This window comes from Sinocyclocheilus grahami, unplaced genomic scaffold, assembly GCF_001515645.1.
Source record: "Sinocyclocheilus grahami isolate Dianchi unplaced genomic scaffold, SAMN03320097.WGS_v1.1 scaffold1986.1, whole genome shotgun sequence".
Lineage (NCBI taxonomy): Eukaryota > Metazoa > Chordata > Actinopteri > Cypriniformes > Cyprinidae > Sinocyclocheilus > Sinocyclocheilus grahami.
Genome location: NW_015507165.1, coordinates 18,472 through 39,745, shown reverse-complemented (window position 1 = coordinate 39,745; position 21,274 = coordinate 18,472). Strand labels below are relative to the sequence as shown.

The 21,274-nt window shown below is 36.6% G+C and overlaps 2 protein-coding genes across 5 annotated transcripts in view; one reads left to right on the top strand and one right to left on the bottom strand.

Moving 5' to 3' along the window:
• LOC107573627 (muscleblind-like protein 1) overlaps positions 1-10,290 on the bottom strand; it is a 69,055-nt gene extending 58,765 nt beyond the window's left edge. For 2 of the 4 annotated variants that reach the window (XM_016260055.1, XM_016260057.1), the window contains exons 1-2: positions 10,219-10,290; positions 9,202-9,260 (exon numbers count right to left, since the gene is read on the bottom strand). The gene's annotated coding sequence lies outside the window, so the exon portion shown is untranslated. Of the gene's footprint in view, positions 1-9,201; positions 9,261-9,896; positions 10,036-10,218 lie in introns of those variants that run through there. The other 2 variants (XM_016260056.1, XM_016260058.1) reach the window with 1 other exon arrangement.
• A 43-nt stretch (positions 10,291-10,333) lies between these two features.
• The window catches only part of LOC107573626 (cullin-3-B-like), a 20,207-nt gene continuing 9,266 nt past the window's right edge, over positions 10,334-21,274 (top strand). Inside the window, exons 1-10 of the mRNA XM_016260049.1 lie at positions 10,334-10,562; positions 15,331-15,528; positions 16,017-16,130; positions 17,913-18,073; positions 18,222-18,336; positions 18,584-18,812; positions 18,938-19,083; positions 19,310-19,486; positions 20,367-20,537; positions 20,626-20,733. Coding sequence (XP_016115535.1) covers positions 10,479-10,562; positions 15,331-15,528; positions 16,017-16,130; positions 17,913-18,073; positions 18,222-18,336; positions 18,584-18,812; positions 18,938-19,083; positions 19,310-19,486; positions 20,367-20,537; positions 20,626-20,733 — 1,503 coding nt within the window. The 5' untranslated portion in view covers positions 10,334-10,478. The remainder of the gene's footprint in view (positions 10,563-15,330; positions 15,529-16,016; positions 16,131-17,912; positions 18,074-18,221; positions 18,337-18,583; positions 18,813-18,937; positions 19,084-19,309; positions 19,487-20,366; positions 20,538-20,625; positions 20,734-21,274) is intronic.

The window sequence follows — 21,274 nt, the reverse complement described above, 5'->3', positions numbered from 1 at the left end:
TAGCTTGTGTGAAATGCGCTAGGCTGTACTTGTCCCTCTCATTCTGCACCAGTACAAATACGTGCACGCGTTGCGCGTGTTTTGCTTGCTTGAGTGTTTCTGCATTATATGAGTGGCTTTGGAATATAAATCGCAGCACGTTTCAGATGAAAAACACGACTTCTATTTCTGAAAATATCCCAGTTAGGAGATTTATAACGAATGGTTCCCTGCATTATTACAGCAAAGCACGTGATTACAGTACTAAGCCGCTGCAATGGAGCAGCTCTAATGCTATTAAATTAAAGATGATGTACCATAGAGCAAAACAATTAACAGTGAAAGCAACAAAAACTTGTAAAATACATTTTAATGGCCATAAAATAACCGAAGGATATACAGTCAAACCAAAAACGATTCAGAGACCAGATATATTTTTTTATATATTTTTTAGTGGGTGCAGGACACTAAATAATTCATTTATGTAAGTGAGGACAGCAAAATAAAGTAAACTGTGATAAATTATACCCAAAAATTCTTCATACGGTGGACTACCAGTAAAACTGATAAAAAATTTGGGACCAAAAATTATTCAGACCAAGTTTGGGAAAAAAAATGTAAGTTCAGGTTTGCATGAACCTGGATGACAGCAAGCCTAGGAGACTACAGGCTGTCATTAAGGCTAAGGGCTGCCCGACTAAGTATTGATAGTTGTGTAAATACTGTCATACTAACAGCTGTCTGAATAATTTTTGGTTGATTGTAATCCATTACATACCTTTCTATCAAAGTTATATAACATTATCAAGCTGAATTTGTTCTGACACAGTTTAACTAGGAGTTCTTGTCATATTTTATTACCATTTTCTAAACTATAGCAAATAAACTGTGATAATGTGAGAAATGTTGAAGGTGTCTGAATAAACTTTGGTTTGACTGTATCTATTTGATAAATTAAGTTAACCAACTAACATTATACATACTCTTTTGGTTTCTGTACCCAATATTTAAAAAATTTACAAATGCAATAAAAAATATTGGTATCGGTACTCGGTATTGGCAAGTACCAAAAATAAAAGTATCGGTATCGGGCGAGTACTGGAAAATGTGGTATCGGTGCATCCCTAGTTTATAGTTATTGATAGATTTACATTTTCCATAAATTAAAGGAAAAACATTTTAATAACTTTTCTCACAATAGCTTAGGTAACAGGGTTGAATGGCTGATCTTGAATGCAAATGGAATGAAGTCATTTGCTTTTCTTTCCAAAACGGTCCAAAAACAGTCCAAACACTATTACTTATCAGGTGCCAAAAATTGTAAACACCTTTCTGCTGATTATAGTTGAAGGGATCTAGTTTGGTTGCACCGCTTGCTCTCTGTGTAGAGGGGGTAAGAGACGGAGAGAAGTGAAAACAACAGGAAAACAACAGCCCACAAAATAGCTGAGCTAAAGACAGTCATTTGCGCAACCCTCACGCTGAGACACCCAGGCCTTCATCACACTGTGTCCAAATACACTGTGGGTTTAATAATGCACTGACATCACCTGTGTGAGCAGATGATGCAATGTGTGAAATTTCTCCTGTTATCATCCACGCCTGAGGGCAATGAGGTCTGTGCACATTTACAAAAGTCCAGTGTAAAGTTACGTCTAGATTTAACACTTCAATCCAACATAAAAAGATCTCAGGACAAAAAGGTTTGACAGCCTGATGTCATAGTAGAACCTGCTAAAGTTCCACTATAGATTCCATGAAAAATATCTAATATATAAATATACTTAAAAAAAAAACAGAAACCAATATGCTGATCTGAAGAACCCAATGCAATGCAATGCAACAAACCAATGTCCAACAAACCATAACTCAACAACATTACAAAACAAACAATTCAAGATCAGCCTTTTCCTAATGGGGTGATCTTAAAATGTACTTTTAAAGTATACACAGAATAAAATAGATATCTATTGTGTTTTCTGTCAAAAGAAATAGTATTTTTATTCTGACAGAGTTGTTTTTGGTAAATGAATGTGTAAACTGTGGGTGATAAATTACAGTTCTTCTTTAAATAATATGCTTACCTCAAACCAGGTTTTTATTTAGAATTGCTTATATATAATATGACTTGACAAGCATGCTGTCAGGATCATGGACTGTCTGTGTCATGTTTTGCCCGTTTCTGTTCCTGTTTTTACTTATTTGGTCATGTTCCTGTCCTCGTTTAGTTTGATTATGATCCCATGCACCTGTGTTTCCCCAATTATCCCCAGTATTTAAGTCCATCCTTTTGCGTTCTGTGTTTGTCGGGTTTACTTCGTCTGTACATGTGTCATTCCCCGCTCCTGTGTTGGATTACCCCAGTGTTTTGTGAATTAAAAAGACTGTTTATTATACTCCTTGTCTCCATCGTTCCTCAGACAGTGTAAGTGTGACACATGCACAGCAGCCCTAAAAGTATTTGGACACTTACATATATACTGTACACTTAATAATAATAATTCGATTTTAAGATTTGTATTTGAATTGCGAATTAAATATCTATCCATTTGGATTACACAGATTTAACAAACTTTTAAACTTAAAGGGGTCATATGATGCAATTTCAAGTTTTCCTTTCACTTTGGAGTGTTACAAGCTGTTCGTGAATAGATAAGATCCCTAAAGCTGTAAAGACTAAAGTCTCAAACCCAAAGAGATATTCTTTATAAAGGTTAAGACTCATCCATGCCCTCCTAAAACGCCTCCTTTAAACATGCCCCCACATGTCTACGGCACTGTATGGGAAGATTTGCATAACACCGCCCAAATGTTCACGCAAAGAAAGAAGGCGTACCTTTGATTCTCTCTCGGTAGTATTGTTGCCGCCGCCGCCATGTCGTGGAGACGCTGTGTGTTTCGTTGTGAAAGCGAAACTACTTTGTTTGGCCTTCCAAAAGAGGACACAACTAGAAATCAGTGGTTAAGTTGTATTTACAGCACTGTTCCAGAACAGTTCAACCCAAATATTCAGATGTGTGCAGCGCCTTTTATTGAGGACTGTTTCCTGAACCTGGGACAGTAGCCTACAATGCCGGCTTTTCTGACTCGCAGTCTGTAAGTACGTTTTCATATTTAAAGAATTTGCCACTGATGATTCAAACACGAGTTTTGAGCAGTGTAGAGTAGCGCTTCTTGTTTGTCGTTTCTCCGATCACAAATGCAGACATGGTTTTATGTTTACGTGGCGCGATACGCAACGCAACACGTAAAAACACAGTATAAGTCATTATAATCAGTAATTATGTCTCCACTGGATGCAACAAATGCCTCGTTTGTAATGGGTTTTATTGGTTTTGTCTCGTTGTGCTGGGAGATGGCATCACAGTATGTTAAGGGGCGTAACATTTCCGTCACACGCTTGAGGTATTCAGCCAATCACAACACACCTCGCTTTTCAGAACGATTAGCTTTGTAAACATCGACGCGTTTCAGAAAGGCGGGGCATGGAGAAGTAACAATAATGTACATTATGTGGAAAATAATGTGTTTTTTTAACCTCAAACCACATAAACACATTCCATTACACCAAATACACAACATAATGTTCTTTTTAGCAACGTAATATGACCCCTTTAAAAGGAATAGTTCACCTTAAAAATGAAAATGTTGTCATCATTTACTCACCCTCATATCATTCCAAACCTGTTTCTTTCTTATGTTGAACACAAAAGAAGATATTTTGAAGAACCAAACAGTTGTTGGTCCCCACTGACTTCCATAGGGAAAGAAATACTATGGAAGTCAATGGGGATCATCAACTGTTTGATTACCAGCATTCTTAAAAATATCTTCTTTTATGGTCAGCATAAGAAAGAAACTCATACAGGTTTAGAATGACATGAGGGTGAGTAAATGATGACAAAATTTAAATTTTTGGGTGAACTATTCCTGATGCATAAAAAAATTAAACAGGTTGGAAATTTTAAATGAAACAGGTAATGAACTGAATGTTTTTTTTTTAAATACACAATAATTAGGTTTCTATTTATCATCAATAAATGCAATTTGTTTCCATCTCATACATTTTTATTTTATGCAACCTTTATCTCCCATATCAAAGAAACCATTTTTTCCCCTCTAGATACTTATTATTTGAGTAGTGCAAATAGCTCTCAATATTTTGGCCAATTGTGCAAAAAAAAAAAGCTATTTAATTTTATGATCATTACACGAATAAAACAGCATTTCTGGTGCGAATCAGATCCACTCTGAGTCTGAACTGAATGCTGAGTTTGGATTGAGCTGTCAGATATTACTGCTTACTTGCAGAATCAAGTGGAGTGATGCACCAGGATGGCCCGTCGGTCACATGGACAGCCCCACTATTGACAAAGCTGACAAATGAACAAGCCTCATAGAAATAAAAATCAGGTGTTTCTGCAAGGAGAACCATTTCACATGGATCGAAGGCCACATATTCAGCAAAAGAGGGATTTGAGAGAGAGAGAGAACGAGAATGAGGTGTGGGGAAGCGATGCAGTCCGGTGCGTGACTGCTCTCTCTTTGATTTCGCCTGATGGATGATTGATTATTTGTGGAAAGTGTTGTGGAAATTCACAGATGGTCTTCGAGTTCAAGCTAACTGGGACGGCCGCCTGGATCCCAAATCTTATTTGTTTCCTATTCCCAGGGTCATGAAACTGACCGCTGCTTACACAAAATAATGTGAATTTTAACTAACACGGACTCTCTCTGTCTTTTGTTATATCTAAAAGTCTTCATTTATAGCTTTAAGTAGTTTGAAGCAACAACAGACTTACTTTTTCAGTATGTGACTACATTTCAGCTAAGCAAACTGTAAAATCTTCACTTAAAAATAAAAAAAAGCTACACATCTATTGAGAATTAAATAGCAGTAAATATTTCATAGGTTCTAATAGAGATTTTTCACACTAATTCATGTCAAATATAATGACATATCAATGTTATTTTAGTATCAGTGAGGTACTCTTATAGGTTTTGTTAATATTTTGAATTCGTTTTTTATATAGGCTATATTCCATTTTAATTTTTGCAATTCATTCATTCATTTTGCATCAGGTTTTGTATATTTAGTTTTGCAAGTCATTTTTATTAGTTTTTTAAACATCTGTATGGTGTTTATTCATTTGTTTTAGATATTTTAGAACATCAAGTTAACTAGATGAAAAAGAGAAACTTGACAACCAGCTGAAATAAAATAAATAAAGTTTATTATATAAATAAGTTATTACATATTTATATATAATTTATTATGGTTATTATTTATTTAATTTCAAGTAACAAAAATTTATTTTTCTTGATTCTGAATGTAAGCCTGAATGGTTAAACATGGCTTTTCATGCATCATGCATTAGAGAGCTAAGCTCCAGTGCAAAGATTGGGCCATTGCATGGACATCTGAGACCTAAAATATCTGTCATGCTATTACAAATCTAGGGAAATGTATATTTAGTTTGCTTAAATTTAGCCAATTTCCATTATTCAGGATGCACAAGAAAAATTAAACCAGATGTGTTTGGTCAGACAACCTTTCCCGTCTTCGGCCCAACCTTTCCCGTCCTCGGCCCAAATAAGCAGCTATTTTAACAAGACATTCAGAGAAAAATCAAGTTTGTGTTTGTAATGTTTTAACAAAAGCAATCATTTTTCTGCATAGATTTTGATAAAATATTTGGGCCCTTTGCATGGATATCTGAGACCTTGCTACCACGCTAGTGCAAATTTGGTGACATTTAAAATGAAAATCACATTAAAAATCACATTAAAGCACTTAGGAGCATTCGTAATAAGACGTAAAAAGAAGCCTGCTGGCACATTCCTTCATTAGCGGCCCATGTTGTTTGCCGCTGACCCTTGCATAGAAATGCTGATGCACTCAAAGGCCTATATTTAGAATTTATTAGCAATATTAAATTCCACCTCAGATGCTTTCACCATAACGTCTGGAAATAGTTCACAGACACAATTAGCGTCATAGTCATATGCATAAAACAGACAAATAACCTTACACTGATTTCTCCAAATTAAGGCATAATTAACGAAGCAATCATTTAAAATGGGACAGAAATCATTATGAATTATGAATTATAAATGAGTCGGAATGAATAAATCAGTGCATTTAATATATGTGCACAGACTTTTTCTACTTTTGTTGATGATTTCTCGCAAAAATGCACTTTTAGAGGTACTTCATACTGACATCCTAACAATGTAAAAACTAAGTAATATTAAATAATGCATTGCAAATGAGATCACTGCACTAATGCGCTTACGTTTTCCAATGATGCCAAAGTGAAACAATAACAGAGCTGTGAACAATGATAGCTTGAGGGGATTGTTAAGCCATGAATGATATTTCTTCAAGTTACAGACTGAGCATTTGGACAGGTTTATCTTTTTTCCCATCACTATCTCGCCTGAGGTGCTAATACTGTTTTCAAACTGACAAATTGTTCATAACTGTTCATAATTGCCCGCTATTCTGGGGTTAATCTTCTTTTTGAGCATTTTATGAAGGCAAACGAGCTGATCTTCCATCCAGAAAAGTAAGACTCCGGTATCACGGTCAGTTACGCAGCAAGCCAAGCGCCACGACGAACTCCAAAAATACACATAGCTGACCAATGTGCATTTGAATATCTAGACATGACCGCATGAAAATCCCCTTCTGCTGACACATTTATCAGACCGTACAGACGCCCATGCAGCCACACCCCATCACTCTCTTGCCTTGTCTTGTCTCTGTTTCATTTGTGTCTTAACTCTTGAGCAACACACAGTTTTTGCACCTGGGTGTGAGGTTTCCAACAGCATCACTCCAAAATGCAGTCTGACTCTTGAAATGTTAGTTGGGTTCAATGCTTGTCAGTACAGCAAGTAGGCCTACATTGATTTTCTCAACTGACATGATTTCCTTAAAAGACGTATTTAATTTTTAACTAAAATTTAATTTAGTTTTATGTCATTTTCAAATGCTGTTGCACTTGTACTCGTGTCAGGGTGTGCAAGTTATCAAGGAGTTATCAAGACTCAGTTTCACCTGAGTAAATCAACTGTTTGTGCATGTGTTAGTGGAGAAACTGTTTTTGCGCCAACAAACACCAAAGAAGAAATTTATATTTAATTATATCAAATAGCCGCCTAGCATTTAAGGTATCCAACCATTTGGCAATAACAGTGCATACTTGTCAGCATATGCTTAAACTGCCAGACTGCCACCTGCTGTTTGCGATCGGCATTGACAATATACTACAATTTCTGTCCTGCAATGCACCTTTGAGAAGATCGAGTCTTTTGCATTTTAATCGGCATTAACATACATTCAAACAGTCTGTGCTGAATGTCTAATTTTTCATTAACATGCAAATACTCATTTGCATGTAAGCATTATTCAGCAATCCGATTTTAGCTATTATAAGTGAACTGCATACCAATATGGAGGTCCAAACCTGCAAAAATGTAAAATAAATAAATGCAGTAATAAAACAATTAATGAAAGAACACAAAATAAAGTTTTAAAAAAATGAAAATAAAGTTAAAATAATGTAAATTAAAAAAAAAAATGTAATTATTGTATTTGATTTATCAAGTCATTTATATATCATTTCTGCAGGTTCCTCCATATTTCAAAATATGATCTTTCAAACCCTAAAAGTGATGGCTCAAACAAAAGTGTGTGTGCAGAAGACAACAAAAAATATATTTTGAAGAATGTTGGTAACCAAAAAGATTTGGTTACCACTGAAATTCATTATGTGGACTATATATGTATGTATGTGTATATATGTATGTATGTATGTATGTATGTATGTTTCTTGAATGGCCCAGCCAGAGCCCTGACTTAAACCCAATTGAGCATCTCTGGAGAGACCTAAAAATTGCTGTCCACCAACGTTTACCATCCAACCTGCCAGAACTGGAGAGGCTCTGCAAGGAGGAATGGCAGAGGATCCCTAAATCCAGGTGTGAAAAACTTGTTGCCTCTTTCCCAAAAAGACTCATGGCTGTATTAGATCAAAAGGGTGCTTCTACTAAATACTGAGCAAAGGGTCTGAATACTTAGGACCATGTGATATTTCAGTTTTTCTTTTTTAATAAATCTGCAAAAATGTCAACAATTCTGTGTTTTTCTGTCAATATGGGGTGCTGTGTGTACATTAATGAGGAAAAAAAAATTAACAAATGATTTTAGCAAATGGCTGCAATATAACAAAGAGTGTATATATATATATTTCTTAAAGCATCTTCTATGTTTCAGAGAAGAAAGAAAGTCATACAGGTCTGGAATGACATGGAAGTGATAAATGATGACAGAGTTTTACTTTTAAGGTGAACTATCCCTTTAATGTTTCATTTCAGAAACCTGCATTAGACTAGTTTTAATATATTTAGCTTAGCTAATTTTACTTCTGCCTATGCCTTGCATCAGTGACTATTCAAATGTTTTGTTTTTTCATGATGCATATTAATAGACTAGCAATAACAGCACAGAAATGCAGCTGATTAACTATACTAAAGAGATGCATTACTAAGCAACAGATATCAAATGTTTCAAAATATTTTCATAAGCAGAGCTCTCTCTTACAAGGATCATTAAATTAGCAAAACAAAAGCCAAAGGATGCAAATATTAAATAAAATCAAGCCTTCAGGTTTAGCACACAAACTACTACTGAGGTAAACGTCACCTTTGTTTCCTAAACCGTCAGAGCAGTGTGAGATCAGATCCTTTCAATGCACCAGATGCAGCCATAATGCACCAGAAAGCCCACCACACACCAGCTATTAGTGGGCAGGAGCCAATGTTTAGGAAACCGTGCTTGCCAGCAGGCAAATTTGGCCACTCTTTTCAAGAGACACCTTGGGATTTTTACTAACCACAGCAACCTCACTTTAATGTCTTATCTAAAGGACGTTGTCTTCTTACAATAAAGTGTTTCCAATTCTATACTGGGGCACAGAAACCCATGCAGATCACAGGATGAACACCCCCTGCTGGACTCACTAACACCTCATCCAGAAACAACAACAGTAGCTTTAAGGGGAAACCAGGCAAAAACAGCAGGGTGAACAGTACAATCTATGTAACAGGGTTTAAGAAATAGTGTATATTTTTTACACACACACACAGACTGAACTGCATAAGCACCCAAAACATACTTATGGATTCTATCCAGCATTGTTTCAATTCTCTACTCACAATCCAGCTTCCTACGTCTGTGTCCATGTCCAATCGGATACAGATGGTGTGGGCAGGACCTGCAGGGTGAAGATTGTTTATTTTACTTTGTACTACACTTCAGTGGTTTGTTCTTTATTATCCATTTTATATAAAACATTTCTCAAGAATACTCTAGCTGTATTGCATATTGTGTTACATGATGATAAAGTTGTAAAACATGACTGAATGTGCCAAATCAAACTATAGTCACTGTGGTATCAAGTGCATTGCCTCCCAGACAACCAACAGTTAAAATGTATGAATTTGATCACATTATATAACAAAATATCAAACTTCTTTACACATCTGTGTCTGCTCAAAATTCATTGTAAAGAATAACGATGCAATGCTGAATCAAAGCCAGACTAAATCATGTCTGTTTAAACCCACCTCATCCCTTAGTATCAAAGTATACAGTTGTAATGGGTGTGTAAATGCATTTATGCCACATCTGAGCAGCATTAAACAGCCTGTGTAAAGACACCAAAATGCCACTTCAGAAGTGGTTCTGTGCCACCTTTGCAGTGTAAATTTGGCATAATAGTGTCATAATTTGTTATTTATTTCTAAAATGTTTTGCTTAAAACGTGTTTGTGTTACATTTGATTAAAATAACGTCAAGTAGGTTTGATATTCTGCTAATATAATGCAAATATATTTTAAGTGCTGCTTACTTAAGTGTCCCAAATCTTTTTAGGCCACTGTATGACTCCAGTAAATCTATATAATAACGTGCTACTTATTTTTTTCTTATTATCTCCGTTTCAAAACAAGAAATCTCCTATTAATGTCGAAATTAACCAGTCAATCAATCGGTAAATTGCTTGTAAATGTTTCTCATTTGTAAGACGCTACAGATAAGCGTCTTCTAAATGACTAAATATAAAGGTTAAATACAAACAATCCTAGTCAGCAAACAAAATTTAAGAAAGACTCCCATACGATGGGTTTGGATGCCATTATCAAACTTCATGACACTGTTTTAAACTACGATACCGGTGAATCCATGAAGGTTGTTCTTTCCTCAGCGCCCAGATTGCTGTTTACCACATGTCAGCCCCAGCTGGCCCCCGTTCTCGCGATATTGGGTGCATTACTGTTAGCACAATCATCACTCTCGCGAGATGTCATCCAGTCGTCCGCCATCGCTGTAGAGACAGAGGGAGAGAGTAAGCTACAGGGACTCAAACCTGGGGGGGAAAGAGGGCGAGATTTGTCCGTGTTTCCCCTCAACACACCCACCCTAACATCTATTGATGGCATCACTCCCTAACCCAAACATGTCCAACCTCAAACCCGGCACCAAGAAGGACACCAAGATGCGGATCCGCGCCTTTCCAGTGAGTATCAGCCGAGATGAGCGCCCCTCAGGCGGTCGCGGCTAGAACTCAAGAGCCGGGGATCGGGCAGATCAGCAGGCCACAGCGGGTTTAGATGTTTTGAGGCTGAGTTTGAGAGATTTACAGAGACTACGGACTAGAAATAGCGTGTAATCATGATAATATTAGCGTCAGGGTTTTAAAGATGTTGATATGTTTAAGTTATTAGAAAGAAGAGTGATTTGAAGTATTGAAAGAGCCAGTGTAGAAAGTGTTCAAAAAACTCAAATGATACAAAGTCTTTATGTTTTGACCATAACGCTGAAAATATGTACAGCATTGTAGATCCTACAGAGACCGTGGAGTCTTTTCTTTAGATCTGCTTGTTTTCTTTCAGTGTTTTGGTCTGATTTTGGGGTCTTGTGTTGTCAGACTGGCCCGTTGGTGTTTTGTTGATGCTGTGTGTTTTTGTTCTAACTGATTGTTGTCTGTGGTGTTGATGGTTAATTTTGTTATTGTCGTTGGTGTTGTATTGCCAAACTGATTACATTGGTCGTGTTGTCTGGTTAATTTAGTTTCTTGTCATTGGTTGGTGGTTGGTGTATTTGGTTGACACTCCGGCTGATGTTGTGTAGATCAGTGGTTTTCAGTCTTTTAGATGCCAGGACCCCCAAATATGATCATCTTTGTGTGATGCACGCCTTTCTCAAATTTGAAAGGCAGCTATATATTTTCATGTATAAAGACACAATTTATGTTGTGGAAAATTAATAATGTTTGGAAAGTATTTAGTTTCTGTTACATGGTGTTTTTCTTAGTATTTACTGATAGATGTGTTATTTTTATTTTTAAATTTAATTACTGATTTATGTGAACATCATTTTTTATTTATGTAAATCTAATTTGTTGTTTATTTATTTTAATTGTTTTTATTATTTATTTTAATCGATTTAAAAAAAAATCCCCTAAACCCGTATTATGTAAATGTCATTTTTATGATTAATATAAATAGATTTTTTATTTATTTTAATAAAAATTTTTTTTTATCATTTTGTTATCTCTAAACCTTTTAGTAATTATGTAAATATAATTGTTTATTCAAATATATCTCATTTTTATTTATTTTTAATATATTTTTTATTATTTATTTTAGTCATTTTATTTTTTACTTTTATTTATCAAGCTTTTTACGAACTCTAAAGCACCCTCTTATTGCCCCCTGTTGTTCCCCGGACCCCATTTTGAAAACTTCTGGTATAGTCAGTTGTCAGGTGTCATGAGTGTTGGTTAGTGTTGTGTAGATTATCACACACTGATGATTGATGTCCTCAGCAGCTGTGTTTTTGTCTTTCACTGTCACTGCAGCACACTTTGCATCGGTATGACGTGCATCTCTCTGCAACATTCTGCAATTTTCTGTTCTTTTATTAGCTCCACTCAGAACAAATGATGTGCATTGCAGGACTGTCGGTGTGTTGGTTATGCTCTGATGGAATGAACTAAGTCAGAATAACTTGATAATATGCAGATAAGTGAAAATGTTTCCATGCAATTATTTTCTGTTAGTGCATTAGAAGTATTCTTCTCTTGAGATCTGGAAACCCCCTGACACCTGTCACCATGTCCGCAGGACTCCGTAAATGACATTTTGATTTAGATAAGTGGTAATAAGATTAGATATCGCTCTCGTTCAGAAACTGCGTTTACTTTGGATTGGACATGTCTCGCCCTGTCAGAGGAAATCATTAGAAATCTCACAGCTGCCTTAACTTCTTTGTCATAGTATTACCCTCTCAATAAGTGGCCTGTGTTCTCATCTGATACACCCCACATGCTCTCAGCTCTCCTCTGCATTCAAACTGTTTGTCTTAACCTTTTCATTGTGCATTGAAACAAGATCAGACCGTCACAGAATTAGGAGTGTAAAAAAGCTTGGTGTTTGCTATCATTTTCAAAATATTTTAGTGCACAAGCTAACCAGTTATGATTCTTCTGATTGTTCTTGCTTTAACCTCCAAAACTCAGCAAAAATTGAGTCCTTTTAGTGCAAATTGTCCTCTGTAATTTTGTGATCTGACTTTAATTGAGTTTTTTCACTTGTTGGCCTGCCCTTCAGTCACATTTGTTCACTGTTCCAGGATTCATTATTTTATAGAAATGTGAAAAATTGTTTCATAATTTACATACCCTGCTATTCTGCCTTTTCTTTAAAATAAATGATTACTGTCGGCGCTGATAGCCTAGTTGTTAGTGCGCCGACATATAGCACAACTGTGCTCACGGTGCAATATTATCAATAAATATTTTTTATCAATAAAAAATATTTTACGAAATTACTTTTATTAAGAAAGGATGCAATAAATTGATTGTGACATTTATAATGTTACGAAAGATTTCTATTTCAAATAAATGCTGTTTTTTTTTTTACGTTGTTCTTAAATCTTGAAAACAATGTATCATGGTTTCCACAAAAATATTAAGAAGCACAACTGTTTTCAACATTGATAGTAATAATAAGAAATATTTTGTGAGCACCAAATCAGCAGCATATTAGCATGATTTGTCAAAACTGAAGACTGGAGTAATGGCTGATAATTCAGCTTTGCCAACATGGGAACAAAAAAAAAATATTAGGCCTATTAGTTAAAATGGTAATAATATTTCACAAATATTACTGTTTTTAGTGCATTTTTGTTCACAAAATCCAGCCTTGGTGAGCATAAGAGACTTCTTTTAAAAACATTGAAAAATCTTCTCAACCTTGAAGTTTTGAGCATTAATGGAAATGTAACTTATAATGTTAGTCTTCTAACTAATTTTTTAACTGAAGTTGCAGACTCGATAAAATAATAGAAGTGGTTTTAGTGTTCCTGTAGATTAAACAGTAGAGCATGGCACTTGAGCATGTGTTCAATTCACAGTGAATGCATGAGCTGATAAAATGTAGACTATGTAAATGCGTCTGGCAAATTGATAAATGTTAAATGTGATATTATCAGGGTTAGCGGTTAAGGGTAAATAAAGGTATGTCTTGCTGTTCAAAGACTGTATCTCTGGACTTTCTTCATCAGTGCCTTTGCATGGACATGACCTGAGCCTACGGAAACCCAGTTTGGAAACCTACTTACTTGCTTAACACACATGCACACGTTTTGCTTCAGGGATTCCTGTTCATGGAAAAACTGGTTCCTCTTTGTGTTAGCTTAACTTTTTTGAAAGTGCAACGCCACGGTCTTCTGCAGTGATTGCCAAACCAAGTGTGATTCAGGTAGCCTTTCAGCATAATGTTGGTAAAATTGGATGTTCACATTCACACCCATACCGATTTTACCCATCAAAATGGCTTTAATCCACAGACTAGACTGCACAGGTATATGAGTCTCAAGACCTGTCTGTCTTAAGGCTTAGCAGCCAGAGAGAGACAGACAGGTGAGAGCGAGGCGTTCGCTGTGTCTGAATCTACAATGCGTGTTAATTTATCACAGGAGCTGTGTTACTAACACTGCTATAAGCATTATCATTAACATAGCATTAAAGTGTTATTTTGACATGAATAATTAAAAATATAATTCACACATATGATTAGCCATCAGAACTGTTCTTTGTGAGATTAGCTCTGCTGAGTCACTTGAAGCTTATAAAGAGCTCTGGAGTTGGGCTGAAGGTTTGGTCGTAAAGGAAAATTGATTTTGTTGGCCCAGTATCTGCCAAGGGTTGAGCATATGAGCGAGTGACTTGCAGTCCTGTTGGCACATTAAATGCACATTAGAGCGTTGTAAGTAAGTTGTTTTACTTTTAACGAGCCCGGAACCCAGCCTAGTTTTCTGTGCTGAATAAAGTCAATATGGCCTTTTCTTTTGTAATTGCAAGGTTGTGATGTGTGCAGAGAGAGCAAAGTGAATCTCAGGGTGTAAAATCTTGAGGTGATATACAATACAGTTCAAAAGGTTGAGGTCAGTTAGATTTTATTCAGTAGATATGCATTAAATTGACCAAAAGTGACAGTTGAGAAATATAAGGTGTCACATGAAGGATGATGTGGCACCGAATACTGGAGTAATGATGCTGAAAATTCATCCATCATAGAAATATCAAAATAACATTTCAAAATATATTCACGTACAATTATTTTTTAAATTATAATAATATTTCACAATGTAACTGTTTTTACTGATCAAATAAATGCAGACTTAGCATAATCAGAGACATTTAAAAATCTTACCAAAACTCAAACTTTTGAATGATAGTGTACAGTGTATATTATTTCATTTTATGACTAAAATGTACTTGCCAATACTATAAAAGTTGTGGCTATTACATGTAGTTAATTATAAATATTAACTATAAATATAGATAAATGCTACGCCAATGTCATATCAGTGTTTTGCCAACTTTATAAATCTATGCTGTGTTTTGGCTAATGTTTACACACATTTTGCAAGTTAAAACCAGACATCAGATCAGAATTCATAAAATGGCAATTTAAATCATAATATGTACATTTAAATGATAAAGTAACATTATAATATTTAAATGTAATACTATGAAAGATTTACAGTCAGTTTTTAGTACTTTTGCAGCCTTCCAATCAGAAAGAGTATGCAGCTTTACTTGAAAAATATAAGCCGTTTAAATTAAATCTTAGTCCAATTAGAAAGATACTGATAATTTAAACAAAAAACAGTATTGGTCAATGCTGATAAGGCGGATCTCTCCTAAAACATTTGATATCTAATTGTCATAAGCGTTTCTATGTTTTATTAATTTGGTGACTTGTTTGTTTTTGTAGATGACCATGGATGAGAAGTATGTGAATAACATCTGGGATCTTCTGAAGAATGCCATCCAGGAGATCCAGCGGAAGAACAACAGTGGGCTGAGCTTCGAGGAGCTCTACAGGAACGCCTACACCATGGTGCTGCACAAACATGGGGAGAAGCTCTACACGGGCCTCAGAGAGGTGGTCACCGAGCACCTCATCAACAAAGTATGAGCTCCTGTCTCACTCTTTCCTGTAAGGCTTTAGAGAAAACATACGAGGTCCTAGAGATCTGCATTCAACTTTTGAGTGTTAAAGTGTGTCACAGACTTTAGCAGGGAGTTAAATGTAGTTTAATAAGCAGTGAGCCACAAGAGACTGTGTGTTACAGAGATTTCACCTCGGTTTACTGCTTAAAAAGACCTGCCTAATGAATTTGACGGAGTGTGATGTGCATTTAAATTGAACAGATTGATTTAAGAAGATCTGAAGGACACTGTCTCACATCTTCACTACATATGTATTTATATATAGCTTAATGAAGACCCTGGGGTTTTATCTCTGGTGCTGGCTGTTAATGATGTCAGTTCTAGAGATGATGCAGATGGCGGAAACCTACCCGTCCCAGTGGTGATGTCATTGTACACTCAGGTGGATGAAACCCATGTGCTTGAGCTGCTCTCATAACAGCTTTCATTTTTTCCCCCTGTCTTCAGGTACGAGAAGACGTGCTTCACTCGTTAAATAACAATTTCCTGCAGACGCTAAACCAAGCGTGGAATGATCATCAGACTGCCATGGTCATGATTAGAGACATTTTGATGTACATGGTAAGTTGTTTAGACTTTCTTTGGTGGGATGTAACTATTATAAAAATTGAATTGTAACTTTACAGATGTTCTAATGTTTTCTTTGATTTTTAGAGCGTTCAGGGAGGAACTCATGGATAACACAACCAACCAAAAAGCATCAATGATCCTTAACATGTACTGACCTGGCCATAGAACGCTACAGTGATGACATATTTCTTTTAGGCCAGAGCAGAAGTTAGCATCACTCTTGTTCCCTTGACAAAAACCCAATAGTATTTTTCCATTGGCTTTTAGATTAGGCTATAAAGTACACCACAGTCACATGACTTCAATGTCACCATCACAAAAAATCACAAGGGAGTTTTACTGATGTATTTATTAGTGCTGGGCAATGATTTTTTTTTTTTTTTAATCGCATGAGTTTTCTGCGATTTAATCACATTGTTATGCGCAAAATTCAATAATGAATCAAAAAGTACTGTATTGCGCACTTTTCTTTTAAAAGTACTACGGTATGAACAAAAGTGCAATAACATTTGGTTTGCAAACATTTTAAACAAATAAGATGCTTTTTTACAGCATTACCCTTTACATAGTAGCAGTTGAAATGTTTCTTGTAAATCTCAACTTGAACATTAATGTAATCAAATTAAAATCTCCTTTTCATATAACTCGTGTATTCTTGTGATGGTGCGTCTTGACACCATGTCTACACCGGACGCGCGCGGCATGACAAAATACTATAGAACCCATTATAATCAGTAATGCTGTCACAACAAATCATACGTGCCGTCATTCGTTGCGATCCTATACACCGGATGCTACAGTTGTCACACCACACCGCAACAGCTAAAGTCTGTCTTCAATGACTGGACGCGACAAAGCGACCATTGCAAATTATTTGCATTTTTTGTCAGTACGTCATAAACAGAATGAGCCAGCACTTTGCTGTCAGGGATTTGTCGTGTCGCGCCACGTCGCATCCTGTGTAGACCGCATCACTGATTATAATGGGATCCATAGTAGGATATTTTGTCACTCCGCGCCGCTCGCATCCGGTGTAGACACGGTGTTAGGCCCACCCCAGATGCTCTCATTGGTTGAAACGCATGATGACGCCCATCCCAAGCCAGTACTGATCAACATCCCACCCCTCCTGTGACCCATGGTTTGTCTGTATGTGTTCAGAGCCCGTGAGCAACGGACTTTCAAAATAATAATAAAAACTGTGTTAATGCGCGATAAAATAATTGTCTGCATTAATTAATTAATGCGATGATAACGCCTTAACTTGCCCAGCCCTAGTATTTATGTCTTAGAATAAAATGAGAAAATATACCAACGTGACCTTATTTGAGGCTACGTCCACACGAAGCCAGAGCTTTCCCTGTCCGATCTTTTTTTACCCCCTCGTCTCAAGAAATATGTGCGTCCACACGAAACCACGAAACCGATTCAGATTTCAGATTTATCCACTTTGGGACCCGGTTTAAAAACAATATTGGTTTCAGTCTCCCAAAACGCCAGATCCGTCTGGACGAAACGCCTATACGATACAAAATGTATGCATATACAGCTAAACGCGTCTCCGTGTGGACGGGGCCTCAGGTATTTAACCAAAAAAAAAATGATTTAGAAAATCTAATACTTAATAATTATGATAGAACCTTTTTTTTTGCCTGCAAAAAAAAGTGTCATCATGAAAATTTATTTGGAAATGAAACTTGGGAAAGCAATTGGGACACAACAAAGCCTGGATTTGAATCTACATGAACATTTTTTCTTTCTTTGTCTGTCTAGGACCGTGTGTATGTTCAACAGAATAACGTGGAGAACGTCTACAATCTCGGCTTGATCATCTTCAGAGATCAGGTTGTGCGGTATGGCTGCATCAGAGATCATCTCAGACAAACTCTACTGGACATGATCGCTCGAGAGCGCAGGGGAGAGGTGGTCGACAGGTTTGTGTGTGTGTGTTCTGTCATTCCATCTCTCATCAGAGTGTTTTAGTTAAAGAATGAAAGCTTGTTAGCTGTAAGTGTATTGACACATACACAGTTGTAGAGGAATGGATTTTTATCTCATTTGTGCTGTCATGTTTTATGGCAGAGGAGCCATCAGGAATGCCTGTCAGATGCTGATGGTTTTGGGCTTAGAAGGTCGGTCCATCTACGAGGAGGATTTTGAAGTTCCGTTTTTAGACATGTCTGCTGAGTTCTTCCAGGTGGGTGCTGTTTTCATGCTGCTTCAACTCTGTTTGCTTATCGTTATGGATATAACAAAAGATTTCCAGATCTACCAAGATTTTTTTTTCCAGTAAAAAAGGCTGAGAAGAACAAATTCACTACTTGTGTGAAGAAAAAAAAATCATTGTTGAATTGATTAATTTGCTCATTTATGTTTGACTGGCTGCGTTGACCACTGTGCTATTTATAATGTCTCTGTTTTTGTGTTTGTGTGTTTCTGTGCAGATGGAAAGTCAGAAGTTCCTAGCGGAGAACAGTGCCAGTGTCTACATCAAGAAAGTGGAGGCTCGGATAAACGAGGAGATTGAACGAGTGATGCACTGCCTGGATAAATCAACAGAGGAGCCCATTGTGAAGGTGGTGGAGAGAGAGCTCATCTCCAAACACATGAAGAGCATCGTAGAGATGGAGAACTCGGGACTGGTCCACATGCTCAAGAATGGAAAGACAGAAGGTGAGCGACTGTTTGTGTTTTGATCTGTCATCTATCTCTAAGTGTCAGGAATTAGGCTTTCTGTTTTCCTCTCTTGCTTTGCATTTCATTCAGTTTCTCTCATCTTTTCTCACATTCTCTGTCAGACCTGGCATGCATGTATAAGTTGTTCGGTCGGGTTCCTAACGGACTGAAGACGATGTGTGAGTGCATGAGCTGGTACCTCAGAGAGCAGGGTAAAGCGCTGGTGTCAGAGGAAGGAGAGGGCAAGAACCCAGTCGACTACATCCAGGTACACATTCACCGACAGGAGAACTTGAAGTAGTAAAAGAAGGAACAGCACAGACAATTAATTCAAAACAACAGGACTGGCTGAGTCAGATCCTGAATAGACAAAGGAACAAATCTGCTAAGTTTTAGGAGTTCAGACTTGTAGAAATGTGTAAATACAGCAACCTCAATAAGCTGTAGGTTTGTAATAAGTAGTAAGGATGCTCTTTTTCTTGTGAATCATTTAGGGTTTGTTGGATTTGAAGTCGCGCTTCGACCGGTTCCTGCAGGAGTCCTTCAACAACGACAGGCTCTTCAAACAGACTATCGCTGGAGACTTTGAGTATTTCCTCAACCTCAACTCCAGATCACCCGAGTACCTCTCGCTCTTCATCGACGACAAACTCAAGAAAGGAGTGAAGGGGGTAAGAAATTAGTCTTAGACCATCTTTAGCTTGTGAGATGAAAACTCTGCCTACAAATTTGGTCAATTCTGTCTTCAGTATTGCCACAAAAAACACTGTTATGCTCCATGGACATTTCTGTCCAGTGAAAATGAAAATATTATTATGCATATGAGTTGTTGTATAATTTAGATATGGATTAATTGATGAATGAACACCCACATAAACAAACAACACTTAATTAAAAGTATTAAAAATAATTTTTATTCATTGAAATAAAGCTGAAATAAAATATAAATATTTGATTAAAAACAGACTATGGTAAATGTTGCCTTGATAACTAACTGAAATAAAGTAAGTTCATGTTGAAGTTCTAAAATTACTGAAACTGAAATAAAAAATAAAGCTAAAAAGAAATTTTTGCCAAAAAATAGAAAATGACAAAAGCACACAACAAAATTCTAAAATTTAGACCAAAAAAAAAAAATTAAATAAAATTTGAAAATCAAAGCTAATCGAAAAATATTACTGTAAAAAAATATACGGTCAAACTGTACAATGGCGTTGCGTTTGTTAACAGTTAACATGAACTAACAATAAAAAAATACTTCTACATATCTATTAATGCATTATTTAAAAAAAATAAAAATAAATCAAAGGTTGTGTCTTTTTAATATTTAATGGACCTGAGCTAACATGAATTAACAATAAACAGTTTAACTAATGTTAACAAAGATGAATAAATACTATAATAAATGTTGATCATTGTTAGTTAATGTTAGCTAATGTGTTAACTAATGGGACCTTATTGTAAAGTGTTACCATGGATGCTATAATAGTATAGAAATAATGCTGAAACAAAGTTATTTATTACTGATCTCTTAATTGTGTTTGTGTTTAGCTGACAGAACAGGAGGTGGAGTCCATCCTGGATAAGGCTATGGTGCTGTTCAGGTTCATGCAGGAGAAGGATGTGTTTGAGCGTTACTACAAACAGCACCTGGCCAGAAGACTCTTAACCAATAAGAGCGTTTCAGATGACTCAGAGAAAAATATGATCTCGAAACTAAAGGTGAACATCATATCCTTCATTACTCTCATTCACTGTATTCCTCTGTGTGTCTAATGTGATGCTCATTCTCTCTCTATCTCTCTCTCAGACGGAGTGCGGTTGTCAGTTCACCTCTAAACTGGAGGGCATGTTCAGGGATATGAGCATCTCTAATACCACTATGGATGAATTCCGCCACCACCTGCAAACATCACAGGTGCAGACGCACACACATACACACTAGCTAACTATAACTACTGCACCCTAAGGGCTTATTTACACCAAGTCCACGTTTGCAGAAAAAGAACATTGAAACGATGCATTAGGGCTGAACGATTAATTGCATTTGCGATAATATTGCGATATGAAACATTTTGATTTTTCAATCGCAGAGGCTGCGATTACACGGTCACGTGACACGCGAGAGTAAAGAGGTGTGTTCGACTTGAAGATCAGATCGGTGTGTATGACATCAAAGTACGGCGAGAGAAAGCATAAGGAGACGTCTGCTCTCTCTTACAGCTCTCTCAGTACTTTGATGACACACCCATCGGTCTAAGCAGCACTGCTTCAAGTCGTGCACGGGCCATCAGCAGAAAAAGAAAAGAAATAAGTAAACAGCCAAAGGACGTAACTTAGAGTGGGAGATGGATCGGTTTGTGAAAGGGAAGAGAAAAGCCATAGATGAAGTGGCACAGACCCAGGCAGGTGCTGGTCATTCAAAAGCTAAATGCAGAAAATATGACGAGGCATATCTT